Below are 12,618 nucleotides of genomic sequence, written 5' to 3' on the forward strand. Positions count from 1 at the left end.
CCCTTTAAACATCACTTCTGCCCAAAGGTGTTGACGTTGCGTCTGTCATCCATGATACTGCAGGGAGAACATCGGATCGTCGCTAGAGGTCGACCGATATATTTGCAGTTTTTTAAATAATGGGCATCGCCGATTGTGCTGATAAAAAGCCGATTTAGAACTACAGCGGGACTTAGAAATTACTTCTGTAATAGAAGTCAGTGTAAGTTGCCATAGAAACGTCTTCCTCCTCTCTGGGCAGGCTGCCAAGAAAAGAACAAAATGATACAATGTTTACACTTGAATGAATGAACTCATCTGTGTGTAGAAGTTCTCAGTTTAACCATTTAAAGACTAAATCTTTTCTGCCACTTGTTGCTTACAAGTAAAAATCCTGTATTTTCTGCCAGAAAATCAATTCGACCCCCCAAAATTTATATATATTTTTTTAGCAGAGATCCTAGGGAATAAAATAGCGGTTGTTGCAATATTTTATGTCACACGGCATTTGCACAGAGGTCTTTCAAATGCATTTTTTTTGGGGAAAAAAATACACTATTTAAAAAATAAAATAAAAACCGTAAAGTTAGCCCATTTTTTTTTTTTTCTTATCTAAATCATACATACAAGTAAACTGATTGGAGGTTTGTTTTGTTTAATAAATGTTTAAATGTAAGATTTTCTGTATCACTTATGAAGGCTGCTTTCACACTGGAGCGGGCAGGCGTTGATGGTAAAACGCAAGTTTTAGCGGCTCTTTACCATCATTTTAGCGGTGCTATTTGGCTGCTAGTGGGGCACATATAACCCAGCTAGCGGCCAAGGAAGAGGTTAAATGCGCCCATGAAGCACTGCTGCCAAATCGCATTGCATGCGCTTCGGCAGTGGTGCCCATTCATATCAATGGGTAGGAGTGGTGGAGGAGCGGTATACACCACTCCAAACATGCTGCTTGCAGGACTTTTTTTTTTTTTTTTAAGATCCTGCCAGCGCATCGCCTCAGTGTGAAAGCACTCTGTCTTTCACAGAGACTGTAGGGGAGCCATTTTGCAGGCGCTATTTTTTAGCCCAAAAGCGCATGAAAAACGCCCCAGTGGGAAAGGTGTGTTAGATCACGGGGGATTAAAAATAATAAATCGGCCTAACATATCGGCCCAAAAAAATCGGCATCATATATCGGCCGCCATGATTTCTAAATATCGGCATTGGCCAGAGAAAAACCCATATCGGTCGACCTCTAATCGTCGCTCCGGTAAGCGGCGGGAGGGTTTCCAGCATTCTGCGCCGTTAACAATGATCTTGCGGCGAATCTGCTGTTGAGACCACTTATATCTGAAAGTGGACAGTCTGCCGTTGAAGAAAATACCGGGGTTATGGCAGCTAGTTGCTGCCATAACCCCGGTATACTAAGTTTAAAGTACTGACGTATAATAATGGTGGTTTGCGGGAAGTAAAAAAAAAAATGACCGCGCATTTATTGTATTTCTTACAGAAACCTGCAGTGGATTGCAGGTGCAATATATAGGCGGTTATTGCAGACCACCTCCTGAAGATGCAAGGTTCCTGGCTGTCCTGGTGTTTCACTACATTCAATGAGCTAGAACAAGTATGCAGATAAGGAGTTTGGAAGTCACTGGCCTCATACTTGGTCTAGTTTAGATTTCTCTCGGTACAAGTTTGTCAGCATATGTATTCTATTGGATGGAGAGCATGTTGTGCTGGATAGAAATCTGACCTGTCTGAATTTCTTGCAAGCAAACTGTTTCAAGTCTATATCTTCTGGAGAAAGTTTCCTCTTGTTTTGGTGTCTCTTCCTTCTCTCTTCCAGACTGGTTGAAATGCCTCCCCTAACAAAATAAAAGAAGAAATAATCAATGAAATACTACTACACTTAGGGGTTTTTTTCCCGCCCCCCCAATGGAATTCCATTTGAAAGAGAAGAATGTTTTTTAGTAAAATACAAAAAAAAAAATCACTCAACTAGGTGGATGCAGCATTGGTCCTCTAGTGCTGCATCCACCTAGTAGAGTGTATGTGTATATAATTTTTTACTTTAAAGCCATTTTTTTTCAAATAAGTCCCCCCCCCCATGGAATCCCAAATGACATGAATGGGACTGTCTGCACAGGGTGCATGGAACACTTGTGCTTCCCCATGTGGAACCAGTACACGCACATATACTGTAAAATCTATATTATTTTACAGTATCTCAAACATTTGTTGCTCTGTGTATATCTACTTGCATACTATACACAGAACCTGGGTTATTAATGCTGATAAGCTGACCACTTTCACACGTAGATATTGAAAGCACTAAGACTACAGCTCCCCTTGCAACCCGTCAACAAAGGTCATGTGATGTCTTATTACCCGGCTTTAGCGCGTGCTTTTGGGCCCCAATTGGCCTCGGGGTTTTCCTGGAACCTCTTTAATCCCAGTTTTCGAGACTTCGGATTGGCATCTTCCCGCACCTCAAAATTGGCCTGGATGCTGTAAAAATCCGTCCCCACAATTACAAGCAGCTCATCACAACATTTCCAGTGTACGTTGTTAGGAGAAGAACGGTACATAAATTATTACTGACCTGGGCTCTGTGCTTAGGATGTGATGTGCTGGACTTGTCTCAGACAACCTTTCCCTTTTTACAGGATTCTGCTTTTCCTATAAAGAGACCAAACATTTTTTTTTTTTTTTTTTTTTAACTGAAAAAAAAAATCTGCTTCTGGTTCCCGTTTTTTCCCCCTTTACCAACATGCTAATGACATTTTTAAACAAACATTCTCTCCCCCCCATACCTTTTAGTCCCAGTGATATCATCATTGGGTCTCTGTCATTCTCTATGCAATGCAGACAAAACATGGCTGGTGGGAGGGGCCATCAGGGTGCTGTACACAGACCTGATGCAAGCAGCTCTTGGGAGGAGTTATGCAAATGTCTTGATGAGCTGGTGACTGCACTGGACTTCCTCAAGCACTCACTGGTGGGTGATAACTTGGGCAAGTAGGGAAAAAAAATAAAATCCTTTGTGGTTTGTGCCCACTTTGAGGATGGTGGCGGTGAGCCTTTTTGGGGTTTCGGCTGCTTCTTTTAGGTATGGCCTTAGGGTCATTTCCATATGTAGACTTGAAAAGATGAGTAGAAAAGGAGCACTCTGTGTCCAATAAGATGCAAGTTGGAAGGTATGTTAAGAATATCAATAAGTACATCAAACCAACGCATTTCAGGGGAACAGGGACTTCCCCCTTCTTCACAACTTTTGTTGCATTCTAAAAGATGTGAAGAATTCCCAAACAGGGGTGTCGATGGAAAACAGAGGGGTTGACTGTTAAGGTGTCGGCTGTGTTTGCAGAGGGAGCAAACCTCTCAGGACCTGATGCAAGCAGTGGGCCGGCTCTTGGGAGGAGCTAAGCAAATATCACCAGTGCTTTGACATCCACATATAATGTTGAGCTTTTATAACCGAAGGAACTGAAATCCAATCAATAAAAAGGGGTGGGACAGTCAGGCTCAGAAGAAAAGGGCTAGATCGGGGGGTGTCCAAACTTTTGGCCTTCCTGGGCCACATTTGAGGTACCATTAAGAATGAATGGCACCAAGACACATCATGTGTTTTGCCACGATTGCTGTGCAATTTGGAATCATGGGCAGAATCGGGGCGATTCTGCCTGTGACTCAAAAATTCGAAGTGTGAATGGTGCCTTATTGTTGTCTTATGTGTGACCCAAGACATTACTTATGTTACATGTATGAAAATTGTAAAAATTGAATTAGCTTTGCTAAACATATTACCAATTTTTTTTTTTTTTTGTAGCTGCCTAGAGAAAGTGATTGTAAAGGTTAATATTTTTATTTATTTAAAGCAAACATGGTATACTTGCCTGTTTGTGCAATGGTTTTGCACAGAGCAGCCCCGAAACCTCCTCTATTGAAGTCTCCCGCCAGCGGTCTTGGCTCCTCCTTTTCTCCAGGAGCCCCTACAGCAAGCTGCTTACTATGGGGGCCTTTGTGTGAGCTCGATCTCGAGCTGGGTTGTGTGTGTCCATAGACACACACATAGCACAACTGGGCACTGCCCCCCCCAGCTCCCTCATCACAGGATTTGACCTACTACAGCAGGAGTCAATGGCTCCCACTGCTGCCAAGTATGTGAGAGGAGAGAGGAGAATAGATGCTAAAGATGGATCTAAATGGGGCTCGGGTAAGTGTTTAAAAAAAAAAAAAAAAAAAAGGGGGAGGCTGGGGAGAAACTTCTGAAAGATTTTTTTTACCTTAATGTAGAGAATGCATTCAGATACAGTGGAACTTTGGATTAGGAGCATAATCCGTTCCAGGAGAATGCTTGTAATCCAAAGCACTCGCGTATCAAAGCGAGTTTCCCCATAGAAGTCAATGGAAACGAAGATAATTTGTTTCGTATTGACTTCTATTACACTCAATACCGCATGTGGCCAGAGGTGGCCGGGGGCGCTGGAGAGCCTCGGAAATACTCGGGACAGCTCGGAAACACTCAGGATCTCAGTATTTCCGAACCGTTCCGAGTGTCCCCGCACCTCTGGCCAAATGCGGTACCGCCCATTAGCTTGAATTAAACACCTTTTAACCAATTCAAGCTGCCCAAACAAAAGTAAAATTCTGTTCAAAATGTTTTAAAAACGTTCATTTTCTAAACATTAGTGGGGTCAAATCTACGTTCATTTTTGATTGCGACTAGAAAAATTGAGGAAACGCGATGGAACATTTTTCCTCGAATGAACAAATCCATGTTTGTTCTTTTGGAAAATTAAATTGAAATCCAAAACAAATTTGAATGTCAGGTCACTGAAAGTACTGAGAATTTTTGCACGAATGTTCATTCAAAAAAAATCTACTAGTGTATGGCCACTTTTAAACTTTCATAGATACAAACATTAAAAAAAAAAAAAATTATATATATATATATATATATATATATATATATATATATATATATATATATTAGGACTCACCCAGCACCTCATTATATCCCAGATGACAGAGGGGGGCGCGTCAGTTTTGATGGCGTTCTGACAAGCATGTGACAGAGAGACCTTGTACCCAGCATGCAGCAGGGCAGACCTGAAACAGAAGACAGTTCACCATATAATACAGTCTTATGAAGGCATATCTAGGTGAAAATACATCTCACAATGGTAATACTGTAGTAGATGTCTATGTCGGTAAATGTCTACGGTATTAGGAACTTGTAATGGCTGGCCTCGTCGGGTTGTTTTTAAAACCAGCAATTTTCAGGGCGGTCATGCTTACTTGCGTCAGGAAAGTTGCTGATCCAGAATCATTATGTAAGCCAAATGTATGGGCAGTGGAATGGCTGCATCTTTGGTAATCAGTGACGGATGGAGATGACATCCCCTAGAGAAAGTCCCTTATCCTGGCTCCCATATGTTGTAGTTAAAGAGGAACTGCAGTCTGCTCACATAATTTGTAATAAAAACATCTTTGCCATTCTGAAGCTTCCCTCCAACCACTTTGCATATTATTTTATATATACTGTGCTTCTTTACTTGCCAAATATGCTGCAGAAATCTCCCTTCACAGAGTCTGGCTGCAACCATTTTAACTGTAGGCAGCTGAAGCTGCTGAAAGTTCACTTTCGGGATTTAAACAGAGGCACAATTGCAGCTCTCTTTGGCCCTCTTATGACTCATTCCCCCCCCTCCCTTCCTGGCAAACTCTCACCAAAGTTAGAGAGCGACCTGTACATGATGTCATAAGCCTAGGCTAATGACCAGACAAGAAACAGGAAGTGGGCTGTATAAGGTATTTACTGGCAGAAAAAAATGTTTTACTATCCAAAAGGTAAAACAACAAGGGCAGAAGCTTTAAGAGGTAAAGATGAAAAAAAATAAATGACTGACGTTCCACTTCAGGCTAGGTTCACACTGAAGCGATGCTGGAACGCCGCGAATCCGTGGCGGGTTCCCGCATCGCATGCCTCCCGCCGGCAGTTCACACTGCCCTATGCGGACTGGAAGTGTCAGTGAAACCTTAATGACACCCCCAGATCAGTTCGCATATCGCAGTGCGATCTGCAAACTCGGACAGGAATCGGATCGCATGGTGAGAACACCCATGCGATCCGATTCTGCTGCGGACCAAAAAAAGGGTCCTGTGCAAGTTTGTGGCGGGTGCGATGCGAATTCAGCCATACTATCTGTATGGCTGAACTCGCATCGCACAGAGATCGGATGTGATTTGCACTGCAGTGCGAATCACATCCGGTTCTCGTAGCCGCTCCAGTGTGAACCCAGCCTCAAAGTGAATCTGTGCTTTGTGCAACAGGTTTGATTTAACCATTTCAGCTCTCTCCCTGTATGTCCTCCATGGACCAGAGAAAATGTTTACATTCCAGCTATGGGCCAGTTTGTTCAGCAAAAATCTTACAAAAATATATAGACAAAAAAGTAACATTATTTAGATATACATAGATAGTCAGTTTAAAAACAAAAATGACACAAGTCCATCCAGTTCAACCAATAAAAGGGTATAAAAAAAAAAAAAAAGAAACATCATACAATCCAATACCAACAGTTGACCCAGGAGAAGGCATATACAAAACACTTATTTCTATTTTGATTAGTGTTGAATTGAAAAAAAAAAAATACTAATATAGTGTTACCGTATATACTCGAGTATAGGCCGACCCGAATATAAGCCGAGGCCCCCAATTTACCCCCAAAAAAACTGGCAAACTTATTGACTCGTGTATAAGCCGAGGGTGAGACATGCCTGTCCATCCCTGTGTGTGTGTCCGTCCATCCCTGTGTGTCCGTCCATCCCTGTGTGTCCGTCCATCCCTGTGTGTCCGTCCATCCATCCCTGTGTGTGTGTGTGTCCATCCATCCATCCATCCCTGTGTGTGTGTGTCTCCATCCATCCATCCATCCATCCCTGTGTGTGTGTGTCTCCATCCATCCATCCCTGTGTGTGTGTGTCTCCATCCATCCATCCATCCCTGTGTGTGTGTGTATCCATCCATCCATCCATCCCTGTGTGTGTGTGTATCCATCCATCCCTGTGTGTGTGTGTGTGTGTATCCATCCGTGTGTGTGTGTGTGTGTGTGTGTGTGTGTGTGTGTGTGTGTGTGTGTGTGTGTGTGTGTGTGTGTGTGTGTGTGTGTGTGTGTGTGTGTGTGTGTGTGTGTGTGTCCAGCCTACCTGTGTCCCGAGCCTTTGTCCCGAGCCTCCGTCCCGTGCCTTGCCTCCTTGCCTCCGTCCCGTGCCGTGCCGTGCCTTGCCGCCGTGCCTTGCCGCCGTGCCTTGCCGCCGTGCCGTCCCGTCCCGTGCCGTCCCGTCCCGTGCCGTGCCTTGCCTTGCCTCCGTCCCGTGCCCTCTTCGTCGGCGCCTCGGCGGCCATTGTAAAATTCAAAAGCTGCGCCGCCGCCTTCGCCTGTGATAGGCGGAACACTGAATTTCCCAGCAGCCTGTGTTCCGCCTATCACGGACATCGTATCATCCTCGTCCGTAGTACGAGGATGATACGATGTCCGTGATAGGCGGAACACAGGCTGCTGGGAAATTCAGTGTTCCGCCTATCACAGGCGAAGGCGGAGCCGGAGGCACGGCTTTTGAATTATAGAATGGCCGCTGTCTGTCTGCTCGACACGCTGATCGAGCGGGCAGACAGCGATGACTCGAGTATAAGCCGAGGGGGGCACTTTCAGCCTCAAAAAAGAGGCTGAAAATCTCGGCTTATACTCGAGTATATACGGTACTTAGATAAAATATATCAAATTTTATTCTAAAAATTAATCATGTTTAAAAAGTGACACAAACTATGATTCTGATACAAAGTATTGCAAAGTTATTTACAAATAAAGGCTTTTTTCCCGATTGTGTGCTTTTTATTTACTGCGACACAGAAAAAATGAATGAATAAAAGTTAGAAATAAATTAAATAAAAATAAACAATACAAGGAAATAATAGGTAAGGGGAGAAGGGAAGGAGGAGTTAATTAGGACTAATTACAGTAAACCAAGGGTTAAATGGGAACACTTTTTTTTTTTTTTTAAATATAAAAACACAACTTTTCTTTTTTTTACAGTTCAGGTTATTTTAAAGTGGATCTTCGACCTAAAAATGAAAGTGCCGCCTGCTCACCCCTCCTCTGCTCCACTACCTGCATAGTGGCTACTTTTTCTTTTACACTTTTTTTTTTTAGAACAAAGTGTTTGGACCCGTCTCCTATGGCCAGGAATTGCCAGACATGGCCATGCCATGCGCAGAGGAGAAGGGTGGCAGGATCAAGTGGCATGTCACCTGGAAGCCCGCCCATGCAACCCGGAACGATGTCAGAAACAACATGGCAACGCGGAACAGAGCAGTGGCAGGAGCACGAGAGGATATCAGCAGGACAACGCTGGAGCTGCTAGATGGGCAAGTATCAGATATGTGCAGATCCCACCTCACTGTAGACGGGGGGTAAAAAAAATTCAAATGGAAAATGGAAAGGGGGGACGGCCTGGTTTAACTAATCTGCTTTAACTGACATCTGCAGATGGGAATTCACCCCGTTGATCTGTAGATGAACTGAACAGGTAAATACAAAGGTAAGAACGTTACCTTTTATCTCTATCTCATGTCTGAACAATGTTTATAAACACTGAGTTCTATCATTTTGATAGCCAGGAATTGCTGCAGATGTGAGGGAAGTGGGAGAGATAGTATGTACTACAAGCGCTACGATCTTTGATTTCTTTGTCAATCTGCAGTGCTTGCTGTACAGCTGTGACCAAAAGTTTTGAGAATGACACAAATACTAATTTTGACACACTCTGCTGCTTCTGTGTTTTTAAATCTTTTTGTCAGATGTCACTATGGTATACTGAAGTTTAATTACAAGTATTTCATAAGTGTCAAAGGCTTTTATTGACTATTAAATAAATTTTATACAAAGAGTCAATATTTTCAGTGCTGGCCCTTCTTTTTCAAGACCTTTGCAAATCGCCCTGCCATGCTGTCAATCAACTTCTGGGCCACATCCTGACTGATGGCAGCCCATTCTTGCATAATCAATGCTTGAAGTTTGTTGGAATTTGTGGTGGGTTTTTGGTTCACCCGCCTCTTGAGGACTGACCACAAGTTCTCAATGTGATTAAGGTCTGGGGAGTTTCCGGGCCATGGACCAAAAGTGTCCATGTATTGTTCCCCAAGCCACTTAGTTATCAATTTTGCCTTATGGCAAGGTGCTCCATCATGCTGGAAAAGGCATTGTTCTTCACCAAACTGTTCTTGGATGGTTGGGAGGAGTTTCTCTCGGAGGATGTTTTTGTACCATTCTTCATGGCTGTGTTCTTAGGCAAAATTATGAGTGAGCCCACTCCCTTGGCTGAGAAGCAACCCCACCCATGAATGGTCTGGGGATGCTTTACTGTTGGCATGACACAGGAGTGATGGTAGCACTCATCCTTTTCTTCTCCGGACAAGGTTTTGTCCGAATGCCCCAAAAATTTGGGGAAAGGGGATTCATCGCAGAGAAAAGACTTTACCCCAGTCCTCAGGAGTCCAACCTGTACCTTTTGCAGGATATCAGTCTGTTCCTGATGTTTTTCCTGGAGAGAAGGGACTTCTTTGCTGCCCTTCTTTACACCAGGTCATCCTCCAAAAGTCTTCTCACTGTGTATACAGATGTGATCACACCTGCCTGCTGCCATTCTTGACCAAGCTCTGCACTGGTGGTGCTCCGATCCCGCAGCTGAATCAACTGTAGGAGACAGTCCTGGCACTTGCAGGACTTTCTTGGGCACCCTGAAGCCTTCTTCACAACAACTGAACCTCTCTTCTTGGTTGATTTAGGTGCAATCTTAGCAGCAGCAATATCCTTGTCTGTGAATCCCTTTTTGTGCAAAGAAATGACTGCACGTTTCCTTGCAGGTAACCAGAGGAAAACCAATGATTTCAAGCACCGACCTCCTTTTAAAGCTTCCAGTCTGTTAGTCTAACTCAATCAGCATTACAAAGTGATTTCCAGCCTTGTCCCCGTCAACACTGACACCTGTGTTAACAAGAGAATCGCTGACATGATGATGTCAGCTTGCCCTTTTGTGGCAGGGCTAAAATGCAGTGGAAATGTTTTTTTTATGGGATTCAGTTTTCATGGCAAAGAGGGACTTTGCAATTAATTGCAATTCCTCGGATCACTCTTCATAACATTCTGGAGTATATGCAGATTGCCATCATAAAAAAACTGAAGCAGCAGACTTTGTGAAAATTAATATTGGTGTCCTTCTCAAAACTTTTGGCCACGGCTGTATACGGTTAGCACTTCACATACTGGTTTCCCCTGTTGCCTAGTATTGCTCTATACCAGGGATATGCAATTAGCAGACCTCCAGCTGTTGCAGAACTACAAGTCCCATGAGGAATAGCAAGACTGACATCCACATGCATGACACCCAGAGGCATGATGGGACATGTAGTTTTGCAACAGCTGGAGGTCCGCTAATTGCATATCCCTGCTCTATATGATACCCTAGGGGGTCTATTCACACTTCTGCATTCTGGTAACGCATGTCACATGCACGGCCATTCATTTTGCATTGGATGTCATTATGAATGGCACCTCAATGCATTAACAATGTACCTGTGTTGCAATGCACGTTAGTGCTTTGTGGTGTATCTTACAAAAGATGGTTCATGTCCAAATTTTCCTCTTGTCCCGCCATTTATTCCAATCGCTGACTAAACATAAGATGTGCATTTTTGCACTTTAATGGGCCCTAAAGCTTTTCCTATGGCATTGCTTGCCTTCCCATCCTCTTTCCTATACAGCATAGTACCATCCAGGAGGATCACAGCTGCATTATATCACATCGATCTATAAGTAGGATCCTCACCTGAATGGGAGCAGTCCGGGGGTGCTGCAGCGGATTGTACTGCTCAGATTGTCCAAGGTGTAATATAGTGGGATATCCAACTCCTATCATGTGGAAACAATATAAACAGGTATTATATCCACTGTGATGTCAGATACGTTTTGCACGTGTTGAACAGGTTCTTCCCCTGAAGTAGTGAAATTGCAATTCTGATAGGCACAAAGTGAAAACTAAAATGCTTCCCAAGTCAAAGCTTTGCTGTTCCCTCCCTCCCGCCCACTACACATTCCTATTAGCCTGTCACTATGATAAACTACCTCACTGACCAACAGTAACATGCGGGAGGGAGGAGGCGGCAAACCCCGATACTACGACGACACTGCTATGGGGGTGTAGAGGGGGCCAGAGAACACTACAGTGGGGAGGTGATGTGAAGGGGGACAGAGAACACTTTGAGAGGGAGGAGAGGAGGACACTACAGTGCAGTGTGGGGGGAGCAAATGACACTGCCAGAGGGCACTGATGTGAAGCAGGGCATGGCAGGATGACACTACGAGGGGTATGATGTAAAGGGGAGCAAAGAACACTACTGTGTTTTATTGGGGGCTTTGCTTTAGATAGACAATTGGGGGGTTGGGGTGGAGGTTGGATTTACTAAAACTGGAGCTTGCACAGTCTGGTGCAGCTCTGCCTACAAACCAATCAGCTTCCAGGTTTTATTGTCAAAGCTAAACTGAACAAGCTGAAGTTAGAAGCGGATTGTGCTCCAGTTTTAGTAAATCTCCCCCATAGTGATAGGAGAAGATGTATGAGAGCACATCTAAGCTTTGCAATCCCTATTGCCTTTCAAGACTTCCACATACAAGACATTCATGCTCTCACCTCGGTGACCACGCTGAGCATCCCCTCGATTCTTTCAGACGTCCCGAACCTCTTTGGGTTGCGCTCTGCAGCGGACAGAACTCTTTGCACAAACTCTTTGTCATGGAGAGCCTCGGCCCAGATGGGACCTCCCACCTGCAACAAAAAGACAGCTATGTCAGTCACCAAACTCAGCACCCACCTTACAATTTGATTGTACAATCTCCTTCAGATCTACCAACAATTATGTGGTGCAATTAAGGCTATTGTTATCAAATGGATGCCCCCCCCCCCCCCCCCCCTCTCCTTTCCCCAGTATATCCCAGTAGAAACTGTTAAATCGTGTCATACCATATGTGAAAGTTATGTATGAAAGTTAAAACGATCTCCATAAGATTCATAAAATATGGTACTTATGGTGTGATTCCAATCTTATACTATGTAGTGCAAGAGCCTGCCTGCTTGTATACAAATTGAATAGATTGTTTAGGTAGGTCCTTGTATTACATAGTCTTGGTAAAAACTAAAAGCAGACCATTTAAATATTGTACAATCCCAATTATTTGTTTGGTGAGCATTAGAGCGATTATTATTATAAACGATTTATATAGCACCAACAGTTTACGCAGCGCTTTACAATGTATAGGGGGGACAACACAATTACAGTACAGTTCAATACAAAAGGTACAGGAGGGCCCGGCTCATAGAGCTTACATTCTAAAGGGAGGGGGTGGTACAAAAAGGTAATAGCCGCAGAGAATGATTTGATGGGGATGTGATGTACATATATGAACACAGAGCACATGGATGAAGCGGTACCTGATGTCGCTGCTTGCAAAACTCACAGTTCATTCCCACGGGAGGACCACAGCCAGCTGAGTGCTTCATACTGTTGGGGGAAGAAGGCTTTATTTAAAAGAAAACTCC

At 43.8% G+C, this 12,618-nt stretch overlaps 1 protein-coding gene across 1 annotated transcript in view; it reads right to left on the minus strand.

Annotated features, from left to right (window-relative positions):
- The window catches only part of TRMT1 (tRNA methyltransferase 1), a 36,627-nt gene that overhangs the window by 3,629 nt on the left and 20,380 nt on the right, over positions 1-12,618 (minus strand). The window contains exons 11-17 of the mRNA XM_077470412.1: positions 12,511-12,580; positions 11,713-11,847; positions 10,852-10,934; positions 4,965-5,073; positions 2,564-2,640; positions 2,350-2,469; positions 1,715-1,826 (exon numbers count right to left, since the gene is read on the minus strand). Of these exons, the coding sequence (XP_077326538.1) occupies positions 1,715-1,826; positions 2,350-2,469; positions 2,564-2,640; positions 4,965-5,073; positions 10,852-10,934; positions 11,713-11,847; positions 12,511-12,580 (706 nt within the window). The remainder of the gene's footprint in view (positions 1-1,714; positions 1,827-2,349; positions 2,470-2,563; positions 2,641-4,964; positions 5,074-10,851; positions 10,935-11,712; positions 11,848-12,510; positions 12,581-12,618) is intronic.

This window comes from Lithobates pipiens, unplaced genomic scaffold (genome assembly GCF_037356315.1).
Source record: "Lithobates pipiens isolate NorthernLeopardFrog02 unplaced genomic scaffold, aLitPip1_a1.2 Scaffold_8, whole genome shotgun sequence".
Classification (NCBI taxonomy): Eukaryota; Metazoa; Chordata; class Amphibia; order Anura; family Ranidae; genus Lithobates; species Lithobates pipiens.